Here is a 24,890-nt window from a genome sequence, read left to right on the forward strand (position 1 = left end):
TGAACTATGATGAGCACAATGTTACAGGCAGGGAATTTAGAAGTGAACAAAATATAAGCCTAGTAGACACATGCCCTGCACTCTGGGGAGAGCTGTGAGAGAGGCCTAATTACATGTGACATTTATATAAATGTCAAGTATGTATTATCTATTCTTCGGATCTCCCAGGAAACAAAGGGAATTTGACCAAGGAGAACTTTTAAAAAGATTTATTTGTAATGTTTCTCAAACTATCACATTTTTAAATTCAAAATGGTCATAGATCAAAAAATTTATGATACAATAAAATTAAATAGTAAATTAAATTAAAAGAAAACCACAGAATTGAAACAAAGTTTCACTGAAATTTAAAAAGCAAAACAGTGTCTCAAGTTGCTCTTAAAGTCCCCTAGTGCTGTGCTCTCAGTTATTACACCAGCTTGTCACAGGATGGCAGAAAAGCACCAAGATGAGTACACTTCACCACACACAAGACCAACAGCTATGTTAGAGGGGGTCACAGCACAATGCACGCACTCATTCACATGCGTGCGCATACACACACAGACACACACACACACACACACACAAGCATGCAGGAAACACAGAAAAGATACTGCCTATACATTCAGAATGGGAAATTCATGGCAACAGGTTTTCTGATACAAAGAAAGCTAAGGGAAAACTGGAAAGCACATGAGAAGAAATCCAAGAGTCTGGAGTTCCCACTGGATGGAAGCTTCAAGAAGGTGTGGGCAGCTCACCAAGGACAGCAGACAGAACCCACAGCCCCTCATCCTCTGGTGCTCTTCTACAGCTAACACATTCGCAACATAAATTTACCTTGTTAAGATTTAATACCCCAAATTAATTTTTTAATTTGACATTAAAAAAAAAATAAGACACACAACTTCTACCATACTCAAAGAGAAAAAGAAATAGAAGAAATGACAGGAAAAATACATTATATATGAATCAATCAGAAATATACATGGAAAAAGAAATACATAGGAAGGAATATGCATCAGGGATCGTGATATAGAAAACCTGTAGAGTACATACAAAGGCACAGCTTACTTAGAAAACAGGATGTACAATCACTTTATTAAACATTATTTCCAAAATAACATGAAAGGCAATTATTATAAGGCAGATATATTCATGTTGAAGAAAGTATATGTGAATAGCATCACAGAGATAATAATGGAAGTTATCTTATAATCTTTTGATATTTGTGCTCCTAAATATCACAGTAAACATATGTACCGAACCACATTCTAAGTTAGTGAAGGGCTGGAGCCCTACTGCATATATCATATGCTTGCTAGCACCTGCTATAGTAATGGAAACACAAAATACATTTTATTCTCAGTTCCAAGAAAAAAAATTACACAATGCAAAGTTTGGGTCTAAAATGCCCCTCAAAGACGCAAATATTAACAGATTGTCCCTAAAGTGCTGTTACTGGGAGGAAGTGGAAGGGTTATGCAGGCAGTCCACGTGGAGACCTCTGGTTACTGGAGGCAGTCCTTGGAAGAGGACACTAGGAAACTTCCCCTCCCTCCCCTTTCAGTTCATTCCCAGCTGTAAATAAAGTAAGAAGTCATGCCCCACATGACATACAGTCAAAGGAACAGCTGGTTAGAATAGACTGAAGCCTACCACCCATGAGCCAGAATAATCCTTCTCTCTTCAAATGTTATCTACCTCACATATCTGCCAGAGTGATGGAAAGCTGGAAATGCAGTAGATTTTCCTATCAATCACTACACGCTGGTATAGCATGGTAAAGCATTTTAACAAAAATTAACTTCAACCACAGAAAAATGGTTACCAGTACACCATTTAAATTCAGACATGTCAGATTGATTAATGCTTTCAATTTTCATTAAAGTATCGTCAGCACTCTGTACAGGCCAGTTTATTTTGCTAGAACCATGTATAAATTGATGAGACAAGAACAGAGAAGCATCCCACTGCTTGGCTGACATCTCAATACTAGTTTTACCCTATGCCAATGGATGTATTTGGCCTTGAGCTTCCGACCCGCTGCCTCTATCTCCTGGTGCTGGGAACCATGCTCATGCCTCTGCACCACTCTGTAACTCAATGAACTAGTGGGGCTGGGAGATGATCACTGACACCTGCTCAGATTGTGAGCCAGAGGAAGGAGCCGCAAGTTGGCTCTATCAACACTCGAAGCTAACAAAAAGACAAGCAGACACTTCTGAACATGATACAATAGATGCACATATGACACTCCCTTACCCACTCCTGGGAAAACAAAGATTAAATGTAAGCTTTTGAACCTAGTTAATGGTTCACAGGGAAGACAGGAGAAATATTAAAGAAAGGAAGCAGAGAGGATGGAAAGGAGGAAGAGAACACCTAATGAAGGAGGAGGAAAGAGGGGTAACTACACAAATTAAAGCAGCCTTTGAATGGCCCAAAGAGAGGACAGAAGAAACACTTAAGATATTTAGGGAAGATGAAATATAATCACTCACAGGCTTTTTAAATACAAAAAAAGAGAGGTATTTTGGTCAAAGTTTGGCAATACTATTGATTTTGTTTTAAGAAGGATTTATCTTGAGTTTGTATAGGTGGAAAGACACAATATGGTATGTGGGGTGGCAGAGCACAGGTGAAGTCACTGTCTAGATGCTGATGGGTGCTCATGTGCATGGCGGACTCTGAGGACTGCTTACTATGCATTTGTCTGGGTAAAGAAAATAAACTTAAGTGGAGAGATGACTGTCATAACTTGGCTGGAACCAGAGCTTGCTTTGGTAGTAGTTTACTCTTGCAACTGAAGCAGACTGAACACAGCACTCCAAACGCTGTGTGCTTGGGAACTTCTCAGGCATAAGATCTGTGCTTACCTCCACCAGCTTGGAAGCTAGGTACATGGAAATGGTTGTGCTTTTGTAAAACATCATCGACACACCTGCCAAGAACCCTGAAATGACAACGAGAAGCTGATCAGATTGCAAATTTTCTTTGTGGTTAAGTCATCAGAATGTTAATGCTCTTAAGTAGGAAAATATTTGCTTTCACATTGCCTTTAGTTGGAAAAAAACTACTAGTCAGTAACAAGCCCACTGACACTAGAGTGGAGTAAGACATCATTAATCCATATTTAACAAGTAGAACCATGATCTTCAGGGTGGAGAACATATAGTGTGAATTACTCATAACAAGAAACCCTAACTTAAAGAGCTGTAGTGGTCTTGCCCAAGACTACTTTTAAACATAAACATAAAAGCCACTAGAATCAGTTCTTTCTTCAAAGAGAATACTCTCATCTTTTTTCATAACAGCTCCAACTATTTTGAGTGAGATCACTATACTACTGTGCATAGCATCACCTTTGCTATACACGTGGTAAACTAGAGGCTGGGGCTGGAATCCTAGAGAATAAGCTAACTTAAATACATGCAGTTTGCCATAGAAATCGATCTTTCATTTTTACTTTTATAAAATAATTAAGTGCCTTTTAACAATTTAAATATAATTTTCCAGTGGTGCAAAATAGATTTTTAAAGAATCTTAACTGGACTTCAAGTTAATAATTTTTAGATAATTGTCTAAACAAGTCATTGGGTACTTTACGACACATCCTCTAAGATTTCTGGCAATTATGACAGCTTGAGTTATTACACTGCCAACTCAGAATACCAGACAGCAAGTGTACCTCGACCCATTAACTTCCCACACTGGTGGGTGCGTCAACAGGGACTAGATTTACAATGCAGGAAGAAACAAAAACTGGGTGGCTTTGCAGGCTTGTACCTCATCCAGCCACCAATGCTACAATAATGGACATTCTTTTATTACTAACTTACCAGCCACAATAGCATGCAGCTCATCATCCAGGTTCCTGATCCAGCGGAGGAAACAACTTGTGCCCTGTATTAAGGAGGAAACACATGAGCTTGGTTACATTACTTCTAAGGAGAAAAAAAATGCATGAGAACAAAAACTACACTGAGTGATTCACTCAGCAACCGGATCCTGTGTGAGACAGGCTGGACCCCTGACTGGGAAATCCACTTGCAGCCCTGGATACACTTATGAAGATCACATGTCACACTGTTGCACTGCTTTTCAAAAGCCTACCAATGAATGTACCTCTAAAGACAGGACCTGGAGGCAAGAGTCATTTCCATCTTAACAAAGCAAAGGAGCTGGAGAAATTATTCATCTGTCAAGCCAGGATACTGGACCCACAGATGCTGGTTCTCAGCAGTGGCAATGAAAGAGACAATTCACCTGCAGCAGACACAGACTACACTACAAGGAAGGTCATTCCTCAGCCAAAATAAGGTGATGCTAGGCAAAAGCTCAGCTCTAGAAAAAGGAACAAAGAATGCTGGAAAAATGGAGAAAAGCGGTAAATTTAGAAGACGTGTCTCTTATCTTTAGTCAGCCAAACCAACAGTCAACAGATTATGGCTTTTTAGCTAAAAATGGCTTCCTATGGTTTGGGAGGCAACCCTTGCTTTGGTTTGTTTCCGTTTTGTTAGGTTCTGTTTGTTTGGTTAGGTTCTGTTTTGACAGCAGGCCTCGCTGGCTATGTTGCCAGCATTTTCTACAACTTCTAAATTCAACCAGTTTTTCTGCCTTCAGAGTAGCTGTAACTAGAAGCACGTGTTATTGTGCCAGTTTTTTAAGTTCTTTTAAAAATAATAATAATTTTACATGTATAAAAATACATAAATAATATTTATATTTTAAAAATTCTATGAAATTGTACCTATGATGTGGTCAGGTTTACTGGAACACAGCCATGCTCACATGGACACCTTGCCTACAACTGCCCTCTCACACAAAAAAAGAGCTGAGTAGCTGAGACAGAAATAACACGGTCCAAAGATTAAAATCCTCACTCTCTGGCTTTCTAAAGAACAAGGTGCCTATAAAGCAAAATATAAACAATGTGCTGTGGAGTTTTAACACTTAAAGATAAATGCACAACACAAAGGCTAAAAAGAAATTCAGTATGCAGTGGAATATTTTCACATTATATGTAACATGATAATACTATTTAATGTTGAACTGATAAATAAAAAACAAATATCCTGAATGCTAAGGAGAACACTAAGTTACAACAATAAATACTAAGGATATATCAGGAGGAACAATAATATGAAACCAATAAAAAAATAAATGAACCAAAATATAGAGTGAGCAACAAAAATGGAATAGAAAATAACAAGAATTATAGACACCTTGGATAGACCATACTGTACATAGCTGAAATGTAAATAATCTAGACACCACAATTAAGTCATGGTGGTTCACATGCATAATCCCAAAACTTGGGAGACTGATGCAGGGTGAATGGTGGGAGTTCAAGGCCAGTTTGAGCTACAGAATAAGATCTTATCTCAATGTGGGAGGGAATCAATTATATGTAGTCTGAGAAAGACCCAATTTTAAAGATGAAAATGAGGGAAATTTAAAAATTAAAAACATGTTCATAAAACAGCAATTATCACTTAGAATCTGAATTTAAATACACAAACTAAAATTTAGATAGCAAAGCAGTGTAATAAGTAACACATTAGTGTCTCCTCTAAACAGTAGCCCCTTAGACAACATTGCAATATTCCGTGGCAAGGCTGATCTCTATACATGTGTTGAGGGTCTGGCTGATATATGGAGACATTATAGCACATACTACCAGCGATGGCAGAATAAGTGATGAGGACTCACTGCTTTAGACAGCACAACAGAAACTGAGTAGACAACAAGGTAACACCCCGCCTCTCATGGGTCACAAGAGAAGACCATCACAGCATTAGCCAAATCCTGCCATCTGCTGGAAAACTCAAAAGTATACTAAAATGAGGAACCAAACTGTAATGGGCACCAGATCGCCTGGAAACAAAGTTAAATATGGGCGTGACCTACCATGTGGAAACTGTGAACCCAATCGGGGTCTTCTGAAAGAGCAGTCAGCAAGTGCTCTTAACTGTAGAGCAATTTCTCCACCCCTGCCTTACTTACTTCTTACTTTCTTCTTTTTTGAATAAGCTTACCTTGTATATACTAACAAAAGATCCAAGAAAAGCACCCAGCTGGAAGTTTTCTTTGTTGTAGAAGAGAGACAGGAGCCGGGATGGTTCTGTAAACAGATGCCTAAATGCAGAGGGGATCCGGAGACAGCACTGGATCAAGTAGCCCACGCTGAACATTCTGATGAAACCCTAGAAACAGTCAATCTCTTTACCTTCTTTTGACAATAACCACAGGGTTTTAGAAATACAAGCATGGAAATTCCAAAAAAGCAGTGGACAAAGTCACTTTCCTTAGGAAATTTTAATAGAAAACTGTCTGATCGATCATCAGTACAAGCATGGAGAATTTCACTGTTTGTTTGGAGCTCTGGTATTATATGTATTTTTTAAGTAACCAAGTTAAAGAAATTTCCTAGGCGATGGGAACTCTATCTAGGTAACTGCATGAAGCTAAACTGAGGAATGGCTGCTTTGAATTGAAGGACTGAGCTTGAAGATACTCAATACTACCTTCCCACCCTCCTTGTCTCAGCCCCATGGAAATGGGGAAAGAGCTGGGACCTTGGCCTGCGTGCTAAGTTCCAAAAACTCAAGCTTGTATTCTCCAATTACACTTTTCTGTTTTTAGAAAAATAAACAACTGAATTGCTACAAGAAAGTACAGATTGATTTTCCTAAAACCTGGAGAAATCATGGACATGAAATAATCATATGTGAATTCCTATGAGTTAGCCTCGATGGATTTTTTTCAATACTACAACAGTCCTTTTATCTCTATAACATTATGCTAGTGACTCAGGAAGAGCAAACGGACTAATTTTTTTCACCCAGTTTTCAAAAGATAAAATCAATACACTTTTGAAAACCATTTATTACACCTTCATGTATTCAGGCAATATTTGCTGGCTATCTGTTATATACTGGGATTACAAGGCTGTGGGGGACATGGCAGGCAAGACCAAGTTCTTGCCTTTGTGGAGCTTTACAATCTTATGTGGAAAGAGAACCAAATGAGTAAAGTAATATAACAATTAAAAATTATAATGTGTTATAAAGGAAGTAACTGACCACTAGATTAACTCATATTAGATTGGGTAGTAAAGAAAATCTACTGATAGTGTGACATTTAAGTTGATACAGAAGAGAAGATGCTATCATGAAAACATATCCCACAATTTGGACAAAAAACACAGAGCCAGTACAGAAACAGGATCCAGCAAAGAAAGCTTAGAGCAGAGTGAGCTGAGAAGATGTAATTAAGGTGAATATCTACTCAGGTCGTAGCCTAACATCATGTAGTCAAAGCTCCACCATAATGAGATACATCTTGTTAAAACTGCAGTATTTTAGCCTTTAATCCCAGGACTCAGGAAGCAGAGGCAGAGGCAAGCAGATCTCTGTGTACATGGTGAGTGCCCAGACAGCCAGGGCTACATAGATAATCCAAAAACAAGCAAAAGAGACTTCCAAGTAGTTTCATAATGTACTCTCCTCTCCCATGTGTCTCCAAACAGTTTAGCATATTTCATGAATGGCTAACTCCTTAGCACTGGAACGCACTTCAAAGACCCACTAGGTTTCTGACTTGCTTGTCAACTCTCGGTCTTTTTATTTCTTCTAGAAAATGCTCAGTGTCACCTGGCCACAGCCTGCTTGAACTCTCCTCTTGAATATTCTCACTATGTCGTCAGACAGAATCTCCCTCTTAACAAGCCAGTATAGTGTGGTTTATTTGCTGTTGCCACTTTGAAAATGAGGCAGGAAATCAAATCTGGACACTGCACAAGGAAAATGTATTCTACGGCTGTTAAACCTAGACATGGCTCTAAGGATTCTGAGAAGAGTTCAAAGTTGGGCAAATGTCACTATCAACACTGACATTCCACTTAAAAGCACTGATGTGGGACAGTACCTAAGTTCTCAATAATCATGCAGAGTACTGTACATCTGAGGTTTGTATGACTTTACTATTATCAACTAATCTCCCCCTCAAAAAAAGAAAAAAAAATCAAACCTTGTAAGAAATAAGTGACTTCTTAAAAGCACTGGGATTGTGAGTGCCATTCAAAACTGAGGGACATGCAGCAGATGGTGCCACGGGCCCCAGACACTCTTTCCAGGGCTAGTGATGAGAGACAAATCAGGAGGCAAGAAGTGTAGTTTTGAAAAAATTACCCAAGTTCCCTAGAGAATAGGGAATTTGTGTGAATGGACACAGTTAACTCCTTTAATGCTGGAGCTAGAGGCACACTCTAGATCTGAATCAAATACAAATTAAATAGCAGCAAAATGAATGTGGATTTTTCTATTTACTTAGAAATTACTTCAGAAACATTACTTGGGTATAAAGCAGCAACTGTTGACAAAAATCAGGGAGACGCCTTTGTAGACTCACTTTAATGCAATAGGAGATGCAGTTGTCTTCATAATGCTTGCAGCATCTGTGCCTTGGTCCATGCTTGCATCTGAAATCAGAGCAGAGAGACAACACTATAATTAAAGTATGTGTGCATATGTATGCATCTCTGGGTGTGCCTGTACATGCACGTATATATATTATGCATGAGTATATTTCGAACCTACTTAAAATTTTCTCACCAGTAAAGGAGAAAAAGATCCCACTTTCCCTCCTAAACAGTTATGGCTTTTTTTATGACCTACAGAAGCAGAGCTAAGAGTGTTGTTTTGATTTTGTCACTAATACTTTGTACTAAACATGTGATCGCAGTTCAAATGACATACTGTGGAATAGGAAGACGATATTGGCAATTATTTGTGACTGAATATGAAAAATATGGCTACACTGTCTATATACACCACCACATTTTAGGAGCTTTAAATCTCTTGTTACAGAGTATGATGATCATAAATCATCCGTGAAGTCAGTACTTAAACAAAATCATAATGAGAATGTGTTCAGGTTATAGGAATTTATACTTAATTATATTTGAGAGGAAACATCTGGAAAAGAAACCTGATAAAGTGTCAGAATTCAAAATTCAGTTATTAAAATAAATATGGAAATAGGAATCATGTGGGAACTCAAAGGTTATTTGTGATTTAACTGTAAACCACTTACAGTCTGGAGTTTCATATAAACATTCCTGCCAGGACTACTGTTCGTGTGGGACACTGACTCTATGACCCCTCACTCACCCTCGGCATAAAAATGTAAGTCAACGAACATGCATCTCAGAAGCACTCATTTTCTTTGAAGGGCTCAAGTTCCAAAGTTAGCAGTCACTATAACTTCTTCCAGGCTAGTTAACTGTTTCTGCAGAGGAACACATAAGCTTTTCCCTGGGTGCAACAGCAGCCTGTAGAGTAACGTTCTGGCTCTGTCCTTCTCCAAATGTGTGCTAACTCTTTAGCAAGACCTCTCAGAAACCATTTTTTACACTGCAGCTGTATTACACAGGCAGCTACTCCTGGCCAAACATGACGGCATCAGCTCATTGTGAGCTAAGCCTATGTCATGAGAATGATATGCCATATCTGGCCACTTGGAGATGCTGAGTGACTAAAGCTGAAAGCTTGGGCAGAGGTGAGCTACAGAAGTCCGCCTGCCTTGTGCAAACTGTCACAGGTCAGGTTTCACTACCAGAACCACTTCACCCGCAAAGTTAGGTACTGAAGTCATCAGTACTGTCACATGGGCTTTCCTTAGCCATCCGGAATGGAGTCCACTGTCTTAGGATGCTACTTTCATACTTTTAGTGTTGCTTCTACATAATCCTCAAATGGTTTTACCTGAGCAGACTAAGTGCGTCTGCTCAGGCAAGGCCTGCCATGACTGAAACCAGCGCTGGCCCTCACAAGCCATCACTTCATCCACTCATGTTCTCCTCTAACTACACTCAGTTACTGCCATTAAGGGAACCACACTGTTCTTCCTATTTTTGCATTTGCTTGAGTTCACTGCCACACCTGTCTCTGCCCTTTACACTTTTTTGCTCCTGCTTCTGTTTGCAGTTTAGACTAATAAGAAGACCAAAATTAAGAAAGAAAGAAAGAAAGAAAGAAAGAAAGAGAGAGAGAGAGAGAGAGAGAGAGAGAGAGAGAGGAAGGAAGGAAGGAAGGAAGGAAGGAAGGAAGGAAGGAAGGAAGGAAGAAAGGAAAGCAAAAATAGAAAAGAATTAATTTGGGTGGGGTGGGATAGGGGGTTTGCAGAGGGGAAACCAGGAAGGGGGATAACATTTGAAATTTAAATAAAATAACCAATAAATTTTTTTTAAAAAGAAAGAATTAATTTGGCCAAATGTGACTATCATCTGTGCCTATACAGTCCAACAAGCAGTTCTATAAGTGCCAACACCAGGTAATGACAAGGATTTTGTGAAGAATGCTATTCTAATCATTTTTGCAAAGACACAGAGCTGGTAGTCTTTGGAAAATGATTAAAAAAAAAAAAGAGCGAGCAGGCACTCTGATTTCCTATACATGATCCCATTCCTCTCAATGTTGCCTAGTCATTCTGTTCAAACATCACAGCCATGGCTGCTTCACAGGCTGATGGCATAATTCCAAACCATTAAATTTAGTCTATTAAATGTCTATGGTAACATAAAAATGAATATTCAGAATGTAGAGACTATTTTTCTATATAATATACAAATAAATATTTCACCCCAGAGACCAATATATTGTCACGGCTGGCGACACCCTTTCCTTGAAGCTTGCCCTTACTCCTGTGTCATCTTCTCTTTCCCAGTCTGCACAGCCACTGAGCACACGTCAGTGTCTCCACACTCCCTTTACACTCCTCCCTTTACAGCCTCTTTAACTTGGCCCAGAAGGAACCGAAAATGGTTCTGATTCCACGACCTCTATTTTAAAGCCATGTGACAAAGAATAAGCAACATCCCCTTGCCAGCCTGTGCATTCTATAAACTCTAGGTATAGTCATTGCTGGGAACAAAAGAGTAACATCATTTCCTGCAGAGAAGAAAGAGGCTTTAGTATGCACACTGACTTGAGACAGGCATAAGTGAAACTCAGGACAGAGCACTCACATGGAGTCCACGAGAGTCCGAACCAGAGCGATTACACTCATTGCTCTTGGGGTTCCCTTTTGTTTCTCCCTCTTCTGGTCCACTTTCGCATATGCTGTCTCTGGTGAGTAAGAGTGTGTGGGAATTTCTTCCTTCCCTACGATAAACCTGGAGGACAGAGCATGGTGTTAGTCATTTTAGCCCCTCAGGAAAAATAGATCTGTTTAAATATGAATATAGTATAAATTCTTCATTAAAATATTATTCTCACAACTTACATAAAATAATATTATACTCTAAAAAAGAGTTTAGTTGACATTTAAATCAAATTAGTCAACTACAATATACTACAGGACTTCTACGAGGCAATTTTTAACCTAGGACATTTTTAAAAGCATTAATTACATGCTTTAAATTTTTCAAGAGAAGCAGTTCTACAAATCAATCACAATTATAATTTCTCATAATCAATCATAATATAGTTTCTCATTCAAAGTGAAACTAAGTTTACACCAGGTGGCTGTTAGGTCCAAACAGGCCAAAACATTTGGGATTTGTGTCCCCAAACCCCAAGATGACAGGCTCAGCTGGGGCTGGATTCTGACCTAGTAAACCGAGAGATTGCTAGTGGACAAACAAAAGCTTAGAAGGGCATTCCTCAGATCCTTGTGAAGCAATGACCTCTGTCAGAAAGAGAGACTACCTCCCTTATGTCTCCTACACTCCAACAATGGGGCGTCTAGCTCCCTATCAGGATTTACCTGTAACACAAATCAAAGGTCCTGGCTCTCCTGACTGCAAACCTTCCCTACTACTACTCTAAACTACCAGGCTGTTTCTGCTTACAGACTCCCTCTTCCAGCTACCTGCTCCTTTTAAAACTAAGGCTTTCCCACCTTATGCTATTCACTCTAATTTCAGGAGAAAGTCATTGCAGCACTAAAATTCCCCATAAGTCTTTCTTTCACTTAACGGAGTAATCAGATTCTGTGGTTTCACTGCGCCCCTGATATATCATATACCACCATGTTTATTGATAAGCAGTGGCATTAGTTGAGTCACTTGCACTTGAAATGACTTTAGGTCCCCAGGAAAACAGTGGTAACTATTGGATAGGAACATCCAAAAATACCTATCCTCATATTTCCTTAAAAAATTTAAACTCTGTTATTGCTATTATTATGTCAATCTACTTAATTTTCTTTGGAAAAATCACATATAAGAGATGACCATTTGTCAAAACAATGCAGTTGCAAATGTTCCTGCCATCAGATAACACCTGGGAGTAGAGCTGTCTCAGAAGTTTCACATCTGTTTCTAACTACACAGTAAGAGTCACTGCTGATAAAAAGAACAGCTGAACTTTTCTAAAGGAAATCCCACCTTCTCTACTTTCAGAAAATCTATTCATATCTAGTGTATCGACTCAAAGAGAGAGGATCAATAATTCTTCATTAATATTCCAGGATTGAGACCGGTGTAAACAAAATAAGAAAACGTCAGTATTTGGAAAAGAAAACCAAAATGCTGTTACAATTAACCATTGATCCATCCTGTCCTGGAAAGCTCAGTCAAACTTTAGCTTTCCCAGTCAAACTGGGTTTGCACAGGGCTTTTCTGCTACCATATGACAGCTGAGAACCCTGGGTGCTATTACTGCAAAAGAGACTGCTCGTTATTTGTGTTTGTGTCTGGAAAGTTTAAGATTGGCACTCAATTCTATATAAACAACCAGATAACACTAGAAAGTCTCGCTAATGCTTTTTGGAACTCGCTGCTCTTTTGGCCAGTGCTGATGAACTCACAATACAGGTGATTCCTTGGAGAAGCTGTCCTTGCCTCTATATATGTGACTGAGTGGCCCTTTACCTGTGGCCTCACAGCCCCATGAATTGCAACACTGTAAGTACCATTTCAAAAGTATGTATTCCTGGCTAAACAGTGGGGACTGTGAAACCATGTCCATCTTCTTTGTTATCATATGATAATGTTTAGCATAGGTCTGTGACACCATAAAAATGAATGAATGAATGAATGACTATAGTAATATAGCATGCGTTCTAAGTACCTATTACATAGCAGACACAGTGCCAACAAGCATTTTATAAATGTTATGTGATTTGATCCCACAGTAGTATTACAGGTACTGTATTTCCCATGAGTTAGATTAAGGGACAACCTGTGTACAAAAGTTGCATAGTGAGCAACCTCTAATAAAAAGCTGTCTGTCTAGAGCAGTGATTCTCAACCTGTTGCTCATAATTCCTTTGGGGGTCACATATCAGATATCCTGCATATCAAATATTTACTTGCAATCCATAACAGCAGTAACATTACAGTTATGAAGTAGAATGAAATAATTTTATGGTTGGAGGTCTCCATGAGACTTATTAAAGGATCACGGCATTAGGAAAGTTGAGAGCCACTGCTGTGGAGTCTGATGTCATAATCCCTGAGCCATGCCCCTTTAACACCTGCACTGGCTCTTCTCCCAGGGTCCTGCCCCCTTGCCTAAGCTACTTCAGTGCCTTTCTACTCCTGTCTGCATAAACATAATTTCTCCTTAAAATTGCCAGAGGAAGTTTCCTAAAGTGTAGATCAGAACTTGATATTCTCACCAGCAGAGAACTTCGCCAGCTTACATCCTCCTGAGTTAAGTGCAAACTCTAAGTGTAACATGTGACCAGGTTGTTCTTAACTTCAATGGGCTAAGAGATTTGCAGGTAAACCAGCCTTAGGGCTGCTGTTTACATCATTCTTTCCTCCGTGTTTGTTAAATACACCTCTTTTGCCTTTCAAAAGTACCCCTTCTTCCTTCTGTCCTGTCAACCTGTTCTCCTTTCATGGGTGGGGGAGTCATCAGGGAAATGATGACTTAGCACTTAATTTGCTCTATTACAGAAGTTGACTTTTTTTTTAAGCTTCTAAGTATTCTTTGCAGTTTTCCTGCCTTATTCTCTGCCTTTATTCCTATTCACAACTTGGAAAGCAAAAGTGTTAGTTCTGGCTGAGATATACAACTAAAAAAATCTGGTCCCTCTTTTGTAATATCAGCATAGTTTTAAGTAATACTGTCCTCTCCACAGCCTCTGAAGGCAGAAGTATACCTGACTCATTCATCGGTGCATTCTTGACACTGTACACATCTGGAGGCAAAGTAAAAGCATAACCAAATAAATACTGAGTGAATGATATCTTTATAGCTCATGTACTCTTTAAGAGGTGGGATGCATTAAAGCATAGGTGCTGAGTAAAGTTTTATGTTCTAAAGCTTTTTGCTTGAGTCTAGCCAGGAGACATTAAACTCAGCTGCTTATGAATGGTTACAGTAGATGAAGGACGTCCTCTATAAAACAGTGTGTTTGTGATACAGTAATTATAATCTATTGAAGATGGGCACTTTCTTTAAGCCTGACGGTGACTGCATCTATGTGGATCCATCTAAGTTCCAGAGTGCTAGCACCCTCAAACCCATCAGGCACTCAACACTCTTTCCTCATCAAGTTTACCACTGCCAGGAAGTCATACTTGCTAAGTGTGGCTACCACAGGTACTTTTCTGTTCCTTCCCTTTTGTAATTAATGTTGAATGTTGAATTTTTTGACAAGCTATAAACTCAATGTATGTGTCTGTAACAACAATCAGATCAATAGGGAGATGCAGAACAGAAATTAATGCCATGTAACACTTTAGGAAACTCTAAGAACAACATACATCAACTCATTTTTCTTTGACAATGAAACCTGACAATTAAAACAGAATCTAGCTTTTGGTATTAGAATTATGTGCCATCTTTAAGTATCTAAGAGTAATCAATGGGCAATGCATGCAATATAAAATGAAGTTGACCCTGTTTAGTAGATGGGCATGTACCATATAAATGCTGTAGATACCATATGAAAACTAAATAACATTCACTCAGTATTTATTTGGTTATGCTTTTACTTTGTCTCCAGATGTGTACTGTGTCAAGAATGCACCGATGACTGAGTCAAGATATATTTCTGCCTTCAGAGGCTGTGGAGAGGACAGTATTACTTAAAATTGTGCTGATATTACAAAGGAGGGATCAGATTTTTCGGCTGTATATCTCAGGCAGAACTAGCACTGTTCCTTTCCAAGTTGTGGATAAGAATAAAGGCAGAGAATAAGGCAGGAACATGCCACACATTTCACTGATGCCTTCCCATCTATGAAGGAGAATGGCTGACAGGACAAAAGGAAGAAGGCAGACTTGTAAAAGGCAGAAAAATCTGCAATGCTTAACAACTTTGTTTAACAAGAATTCCTATAGCAATGAACATTTTTCTAGAATATTGTCCTATAACAGAAAAAGTTAAGCACAAGCATTCCAAACTAAGCCCTGATTAAAAGTGCACATGACAAAGAGATAAAACATTATCTGAAATATCTCAAAGATAAAACAGTATCTGAAATATCTCAAGGTTTTCCAAGGATTAGGTTAGAATCTTAGGAAAATGAGGCAAGGTTATCTCTTAAGGACATCATCTTTTGGTTTTGTCATTAACTTTCAGTTTAAAAAACATGCTTTATCATCATTTAAGGACAAAGGAAAAAAGTTTTTCTCATATATCTATTAATGAAAAACGTAAAGTAAAACATTTGATGTGTACCATGGCTTCAGACATCTAGTTATCAAAGTTTTAATAGCACAACTTTTCTTCCCCTCTTCTCCCCACACACCCCCTGGGGATTGTACCAAGGGCCTCACACATTCCAGGCAGGTGCTCCACCACTAAACCCTGAAAATCTGACAATCATGGTTTCCTGCCATGCTATCCCATCTGTAGGTAAATACCAACCTCTCCTGGGGACACTCAGCTTTCAGTGCTACGCTGTGAGTCAGGTTGTAAGAGATGGAAAACACAGTCCACTGGTCTTCACCTTCTTCCATTTAACTTGTAGTTTCTCTCTTGAGTCTTCCCATTATCCCACAAATCACAGTACTTATCTTCCTACCTCTAGCTCTCTGTCATCCAATGTCCCAAATACTTCTGTTGGACTCACCTTTCGAAGTCACTATTAACCACCTCCCTCAGACACCATTAGGTGTCTACTACCCACTTAGCAAGTCAAAATCAGTCTCTCCTTACCCTAACCCTTCAGTCTTCAACATGCTGACACCATCTTCCAAAACTAACATTATACTTCCCAGCAGACATTTTGATTCAGCTTTATGAACAGTGCTTGTCTTCATCTTTCCTTATCTAAAGCTATGCCTCAAATTCACAAGATGGAGAGCCTGCAATCTGAATGCTTACTAGTGTGAGCCCTGCACTAAAGCACCTTATGTGCAAGCTCCTCAGAATAACCATATAAGATGTTGATTCCAACCCCGAGGCATGCCCTAACATTTCTCTCTGATACTTGCGGTGAATGCCATGCTACCAAACTTCACTAGGTAAGTATTCCATGGACACTGAAAAATAAGTAACTTCTGACACAAATTGGGAAAACGTGGGATTTGGATTTAGTATATACAGTGAGATGTTAGTGGAACATTCCATTAAACACATGACAAACGTTGCAGAGTGGCTGCAAAAAAATGTCTATTTTGTTAAGATGTTATGAGTTATAAAATCCAATAATTGTGATAACTACATTAACACAGTATATATAATAGGACAATGACTATGTTAATAGATGAGGTGAGCCCTATTGTGCTTGATGGCCCATAAGTCCTATCCATAACTCAACTCAGTCTAAAATTACTTAACGAACTACCCACAGATGCAAGGAAATAGTATTGTGACTTTCATAACTACTGTCAGATTAAAAACTAAATTAATGAATCTTTATTTGAATTATATACACTCAATATTTTTAGAAGGTTGACTTGCAACTTCTCTCAATACAGTGACAGAATGTTACTTACCTAAGTGCAGAAAATGTAAAGCCTTTTAAGCCATCTTTGCACCTAAAACAAAAATTTGCAATCATAAAATGACATGTTTTGGAATATAAAGTATTATATAAAATAGCATTCCTTCCTAAAAATGATTTAAGGTGTGAAAATTTTTGGCAATAGCATAAGCAATGAAAAATACAGCAAGTTACCTTATACAAAGCAACTAGTATACTACAGATTTCCTCTGGCATAGGAACTCAACTTGGGGCTCAGTCCTCAAAGCCAGGGTAAGGGAGACTTAAGTCAATCTTCTAAGGGTTCCATGTGGATCTAAAATAAGGCTAAGACACCCTTCATTGCTCCTGATCCCTGGGACGTGATTCCCTATGAAGAAGAGCAGCACATCCAGTCTCTGACCATCTCACACATGGCAGTTCCTGGCTCATGAATTCAGTGGGTGTGGTGTAACAAGGATCTGAGCAGGCACAGAAAGGCTTCAAGTTCATTGCAACATCCCACAAAGCCTCTGGTTAAGGCCAAGCAGGAGAGATAACATGGGATAGGCACAGACTGAGACTGGGAAGAGGAGAAGAATCAAAGTAGCATTTCTTGAATATTTATCATTGCTGTGCAGTTTGGGTGCTTCAGTCATTTTTCATTTGATAACAACACAACCCTAGAAGTAGGTTTGTGTGCATTTGTACTTTCATGGGAGCTCAAGGCCTGTAACAACCTTACCCCATAGAGGTCACAGGACTTAGGGATTAATAGGATGCAGAATTCCACATGTGCAGGGGTAGTGGCAGCAATAATCTAAATAATAAAGCATTTCTTCCCTCCCATCCTTCTGCTAATTATATTGTCTTTAGCTGGGGAAGATGTTGACTATGTTGTAATTAAGATTCTCAGATTAACAATAAATATTTAAAATGGACTTAAAGACATTAGAAGTACTCAGAAGCCCTTTCTGCAAAAAAGTTATAGCCATAAGGAACCTTTAATATAAAGTCATAAAGGGATTTAGGATATTTATTATCAAAATACCTAGAACACCTATAAAGATTAGTGACAAAATGACAGCCTCATTAGACTTGAATTTAAAAAGTGCATCTTCAAATATAAGTGCTGCTGCTTGTCACTTGCATGACAAGACATAAAGAAAATATACGAAACAACTGCCTTAATTTTAAAATATATCTGATTGTATGTGATCTAGAGTCTTAGGAATATTTAAGCCACAAAAAGACATTTTAAAATATTTAAGGCTCATGCCAGTTAAGCAGTGTGACTGACTTAGTAGTCATGTTGACAGTGGAAAATGTAACCAAAAGTTTACATTTAGGTATTACATGACATATATATCTACACAAAATGTGCATGAAGGCAAAGGAATTTATAAATTGAAGTAAAAGTGTGCTTGGGAAAATTACATTACTTAAACTTATCTTGTTCCATCAGAAGAAAGTGTTTCACAGTAATTTAAAACCCATAATCTGGATTGGCAGAGCAGAGACAGAGTGGGCAAGGGGTCTATTGACTAGGAAAAAGAAAGCAGTAGATCAATTAAAAGATTATGTACATCTGGGAACAAATTTTGGCCTTGGGATGTTATTGTTAAAAGATGGCCATTTGTCTTTGTGCAGTGTTGAATAGTTAAAAGATTCCGACAACTCGGTCTAGTTGGCAAGGCATATTTGTGGCCCTGCACAATACAGTTAATTGCAGACCAAACATCAAAAAGTAGCTTTCAAGCATAGATGGGGCGTATACAAATGAATTTGCAATTTCATTATGATGGGAGTCTGGCTCGGTAGAACCCTGTGGGAAGCACTTCATATTGATAAAAGTCTTAACATGGATTCAAAAGGGGATATTCTTTTTTTCATTCATGTGTCTAAGGTTTGTTAACTGAGGGTCAGAAGAGCAATAAAGTAATTATTCTGCAAGAAGAATCTTTAAAATGTGGTCCCACATTTTGACATTGAGTGTATTGTGCAAGTATTAACTATGAAACAGTACTGCAATCTATGTTAAATGTGGAAGGCATCATATAAAGATTTCAACAAGGCAGACCCCACTCGAAAGTTCTTCACTTTCCTATGGCCTTGGTGATTACAATGAAGATCAAATCAAGTCTCCATTTAAGTATTTATCACATATTGGGTATCAACCATGTGTAAAAACTGGATTAGGTTCCATTATGAATTCATGGACACAAGAGCATCACACTCTCATCTGACATGCACCTTGCAGGAGAGATCCAACAAAAGTCTAAGACCCAGAGTAATTGCTGAGGGGGATATAAAAGCCCTACAAGTCAGGAGAGGGAGGATTTGGGTTTTCCTTTTTTATATATAATTGGTCATATAGTCTCTTTAAGAAGGCAAAGGACGATAATCGGTTCTAAATTTTAAGGAACTGAGGGAGGGAATTTCAATGTGAAGCAACAAGTATAGAGCGGTACTGAGTGTGCACAGCAGAGAGAACAGAGCACTGAAGCTGCTAGAACTGAGGAGAAGAGGTGAGTGACACAATGGTAGGAAATATGGCCATGGAAAGCAAGAGGAATTTCTACCATGCAGAGAGGTGCCTTTGGGCAAGGGAAGGACTTTGGAAGAATCTCAGTAGAAACAGACAATAGGAAAGCAGAGTTAGAAGCTGGCGGGGAAGGTGATGGTGGTTGGAAGGGAAAGGAGAAGAATGTGAATGTATGACAAAGGTAAGCAGTCAAAATTTCCTCACAGTTTGTGGAGTAAACAAGAGAGAATTCGGTACCTACTGACAGAACAGATCTGGGTTAAAGCAAAGAGAACACAATGACCATTCACTTACATGAAAAACTGTATAGGACTCAGGGAGAAAAGGAACTTTGTTTTGGAAATATAAGTGTGAGATGTGCCTGAGCTGAGTATCAGTGAGTGAAGGACCATGGAAGACAACTGGTTCATTTTTACACAGTACATAAACACAGAAGACTAGACACAACCACAAATAGGGATACAAGTACAGATGTACAAATGTGTCAGGTATGCATGCGTCTGTATACTTTATTTACCCATAAGCTCTAACACCAAGAGCTCTTTACAGAAAAAAAAATTCATTGATTTCTTTAAATATTATCATCCTCTAAAATAATGTCTCACTTTGTTTTCAACTGTCCATAAAGCTGATGCATTCAACTCATGTATGCCTAAACTTGCTATTTGGTCTGTGCAGATGATACAAACTATCACAATTCAGCCCCAGTCTACTTTTGCAAGGCTCTGTGATAATATAAAGTATAATAAGAAAAAGCCAATGAAGGCAAAGGAGAAAGGGGTTTCAGCTCTGCAGCAAAAGCCTCAGCAGATATACAACTATTATCAAAGACTCAGGTTGGAACTACTTGCTGCATTTCGGGAAGCACAGAGAGGGTCAATATTTACGTTACTAAAATAACATCCTTGATCAAATATCCAAATTTTGAGTTAGATGTATAAACAATAGTAAAAGAAACAATTCTGTACATCTTTTTCTCTCCCAAGCTTACTTAATTCCTGTGAAATGACTTCTGAGATTCTGTGATGTACTTTACAACACTTCACCAGCAGATGTCACTAAAGAACCACCCCTGGAAGAACTTGGACCCAGGAAGCAACAATTTTGACAAGCTTTTCTCTAAATATGCATTTTACAAGGAATTCAAAATGTCATTAAGAAAATGTTACACTATGCTTTGTTAAGTAAATATCATGATATATGAGTTCTGGTGTTTCTATTTCTATAGTTCTATAATTTCACAAAACTATAAAATATTTTGCATCAGTCACTGGGACACAGGAAGGTGTGTGACCTGTCACTTCCACCTCAGTCTACAGTCCCCAGGATACTGAAAACAATGAGAATAGAAATAGTTTGCCCGCTCAGTTTTCAATGATTCAGTTAATATAATCAATAAAAAAGTTCCTTAAGGTTCCCTTGCAATATTTCTTCATAAAAAAAATGCATGTTATAGGAAAAGCTTGATATTTACAAGGTTAACAGATAGTCATGATTTTTTTAACCTTGAGAGAATTGTAAGGCTCAGTTACTTTTTACATGCACACACACTCCAAAGTACAGGGAGAGGACATTTATCATGTATCAACTGCTATACTTTGGTGCTATGCGCTGGTTCTGACTCACTGAACAGTTTCCATGAAACCCAACTATTAAATGTAGCTAACTGTATACACTCTAACTTAATCTGCTCAGTGATCATTAATTGAGCAAGTGCTACACAATGGGCAACTTGCTGGCAACCTGAGGAATGCAGACAGCTTTCCATAATGCCTTAAGTACTTGACCCATCACTTCAAACCTTAGATTTAAGTTATGACTCACAGAAACCACATGAGAGCACAGAGATGAAAAAGGAAAAACAAATTAGAAAAACTGTTTTTAAAAGAAACTGCTCACACTTCAAATGTTGAGATTTCTACTGGTATTATATATATAAAAAATGACCAATGATAATAACAGCCATGTATCAATGAAATTTGGAATTTGTCAATTGCTATATCATTGGTGCCAAAATCACAAATTAATTTGGAATAAATCCAATGGAAAAGTTTTAAAATCTAAAAAGTATGAATGTATATACTTAAATGCCTCAGATTTAGGGATCATGACTGTTCATTCTAAAGGAAACTTATGGGGTTGAAGAGATAGCTCAGTGGTTTAGAGCACTCACTGCTCGGGCAGAGGATCTGGGTCAGTTTCCTGGTGTGAAGACAGCAGCTCAAGCCCATCCCTAACTCTAGTTCCAGGAGACACCAACAGCCTTTTCTGACCTTCATGGGCACTAGCCATACATGTGGTGTACATACATACACACAGGCAAAGATTCACATATATTAAATAAATAAGTAAATAAATCTAAAATATGAAATTTTAAGCAGTTTGTTTTTAATAAATTAAAAATTTCAATCTCACAAAATAAAAAGGGTTGTAGTTCATTTTCTACCTCATTTTCAAAAGTAGGAATCTACCTTAATACTAAATTATAATTCAGAATGAGATTTGGCCAGTAATTGTATATTTTATTATATTTGCTTATCATGCAAATGACAAGAAAAAATGGGATAGAATAAATTGCATATTTGTTTTAAAATTGTAATGTCTTAATCATAAATGCATATGCAAATAGGTTAAACTGACTGCTACAAAGTTCCTATTCAGACTTATGACATGTGTGGTTAAAACATTGCATTGCCTAAATGTACACAGCAGGACCTTCTCCTTACATCTATTATTGTTTGAACAATAAGTTAGGGATTTGTGGGGCTGGAGAGATGGCTCAGTGGTTAAGAGCACTGACAGCTCTTCCAGAGGTCCTGAGTTCAATTCCCAGCAACCTCGTGGTGGCTCACACCCATCTGTGCTGGGATCTGATGCCCTCTTCTGGTGTGTTGACAGTGTACTCACATAAAATAAATCAATAAATCTTTAAAAAAAAAAACCTAAAAATAAATAATAAAATCAAAAATCGACAGAGCTTTGTTTCAGCCTGTATATACCACTTAACATGAAAAATAGAGTAAATCATGTGTTCTTATTGTAGGTTACCTCACACAGAAAAATCCAGAGCTACAAGAGGAACAATTAAATTGGGAAAGTTTGTTAAAAGCAATCCTAACTCCAAATAGTCTCAATAAATCCTCTTCATGAACTTTCAAGTGAATCAACAATACTGCTTTTGACTCAGATAAATATTTTTTCATACGCTCATTTCATGCCTGGAGCCCTGGGGATTGGGTTGGTCCCTAAGAACCCAAAGAATGCCGTTGAGGCAGGCAGCAGTTGCAGGGAACCAAGCAGGAACCTCCAAATGATTACTGAGCACTGACTTCTTCTGCGCCACATATACAAATCAGAAACAGTTGGGCTTAAACACAAAGCAACAACTTCAACAGAATCTGATTTCTCCTTAAACTTGGACAAGCTTGGACAGGTTTTGCCTAAAATCCACACTAGGAAAGTAGTGTTCCAAGCTTCCTGCAATAGCTCAGGAGGCAAGAATCACTGAAGAGAAATGTCAATAGGATACATTTCTGTATAGCAGCAGTAGTCAAGCCTGAAGACAAAAAGGAGTAGAAGGCGACTTCCAGGACCCGGACTGAAGGGCCTGACTGCAGCCTCACCAGGAACACCTGCTCACACTTAATACATTAAAGGTACTAGGAGTAAGATTGAAATTACTTTTCAGGTTAAGTCCAAGAAAAATTTAACAACTGTCAAATTCACAGCACTGCTAGAAATAAAACTATTTACAGTAAATGGAATTAATTATAACCATAATTTTTTAAAGGACCTCAAGACTAGGAAATACTATGATTTTTTTCTCCTTCCATAAATGTTAAGAAAAAGATAAAACCAAATGTTTTAGATAGATCATATTAATTTATTTCAAATATATATTGGTATTTATGTCATTAATATAGCAATTGAGTTTTCACAGTGACTAAAATGTTCAGCTATATGAAAATATTAACATTAGTCTCTCATTATTGAGAAATGTATGCCAGAGAACTCTCCCCAAACAGTTTAGTTCCATCTCTCAGAACACAACAGAAAGTCCATCCCAAATGGCTCTCTAGCTTGAGTTCCAATTGTGGAGAAGAAATACCACAGACAGATAAGCATCTGTAAATGTCCAAATTAAACCACAGATCTTAAAGCAAGACAGTGGCAGTCGTTCAGCTGGTGCTAGGCAAACTTTACATGCTACAAAGGGCATGCTTTAAAGGAACAGGTGCCCAGCTCCTCACTTTCAAATCATGATTTTCCTGAAAGCATGCTTTGGTCAAGACTTGAGGCTGCCTTTTTGCACTGCCTCCCCTCCACAACAGCTACTTTCCACGTGAGAAATGCAAAGCCTTGGTCACTACCACTGACCTACTGCAAGCACAGACTCTTTCTCTAGATCCACAGAATTTGGAAGACTCCCACAGTAGAGCCAAAGGATGTATTGCAACTTGTGTTACAAGAAATCCTCCATGTGGTTCTCATGCAGATTCATGTTAACGCTTGGGAACTAGGGGTCTGAGTTAAGTTGTAGATACAAAATCCCAACAGTTTCTAACAAGTTTATTTTATGCTCATGCCACATGTGTAATAAGGGCTGGCTATTGGTAGATTAACAGCCATCTTTATTTTGTATCTTAGTGTGGTAGAGAAATGTCCATCTGGAATGAATGTGAGTTGTCAGAGGAAAAAGATGGAAAATGTAGGAAACTGAACTACTGCTTTTAATTAAGCATAAGTCACTTCCACTTACAATTACTCATCCAGAGCACATCACAACTCCAGGTACAGTGTAAGCAGGAGAGGGAACGCATGCTCTCCTACGGAGGCACCACACACGTTTGTGAACAGCAGCACCTGTCTACTATTAAGGCAAAGCATGTAACTTCCAAGAATCAAGTATGTTTATTTAGAATATTTAAAGAAATTCAAAAAACAATTCCTCTTTTCTACAGAACATGATACCATTAGTCCATGTTTCCCACACTAACTTCAAGCAGGGTGATTAGATAAAGATCTTTCTGATAACAGGCTTTTCTATAGCACATTGAGTATTTATAGTTGTGCATACACTGCGTACAGTCTAAGATTCTTTCTTTACTAATTCCTTAATCCTTCAGATAGTTCAGAGCATTCTCATTACAATGAACTGGCAACAATATTGCACAGCAGATAGAACACTTAGTAAAAATATGTTGAAAGAAAATTTTAACCTATGTAACAATCAAGAAAAGAAATCTATCAGTTGTAAAGCAATTATATTCCTAATTGAGCATCAAGTACCTTAGATTCATTTCTATGGCAGAAACTCTGGGGCTTGTCTATTTTGATTTTTGGTTTCTGAAACAATTTAATTTTGAATCAGCTACTTGAATGCCTATCAACAGCTCCTAGTACTTGACCATCACACAAAGCTCCTGTAATTTATTCATTCTGCCCAGCACGTGCACATGAGCATGTGAGTCTGAAACACAGGCTCCAGCC

At 38.2% G+C, this 24,890-nt stretch overlaps 1 protein-coding gene across 1 annotated transcript in view; it reads right to left on the bottom strand.

The window, feature by feature from the left end:
• The window catches only part of Tmem135 (transmembrane protein 135), a 175,955-nt gene that overhangs the window by 4,721 nt on the left and 146,344 nt on the right, over positions 1-24,890 (bottom strand). The window contains exons 7-12 of the mRNA XM_028774670.1: positions 16,890-16,931; positions 11,015-11,161; positions 8,398-8,467; positions 6,024-6,191; positions 3,825-3,888; positions 2,862-2,938 (exon numbers count right to left, since the gene is read on the bottom strand). Of these exons, the coding sequence (XP_028630503.1) occupies positions 2,862-2,938; positions 3,825-3,888; positions 6,024-6,191; positions 8,398-8,467; positions 11,015-11,161; positions 16,890-16,931 (568 nt within the window). The remainder of the gene's footprint in view (positions 1-2,861; positions 2,939-3,824; positions 3,889-6,023; positions 6,192-8,397; positions 8,468-11,014; positions 11,162-16,889; positions 16,932-24,890) is intronic.

Source organism: Grammomys surdaster, unplaced genomic scaffold, assembly GCF_004785775.1.
Source record: "Grammomys surdaster isolate TR1022 unplaced genomic scaffold, NIH_TR_1.0 242, whole genome shotgun sequence".
Taxonomy (NCBI): Eukaryota; Metazoa; Chordata; class Mammalia; order Rodentia; family Muridae; genus Grammomys; species Grammomys surdaster.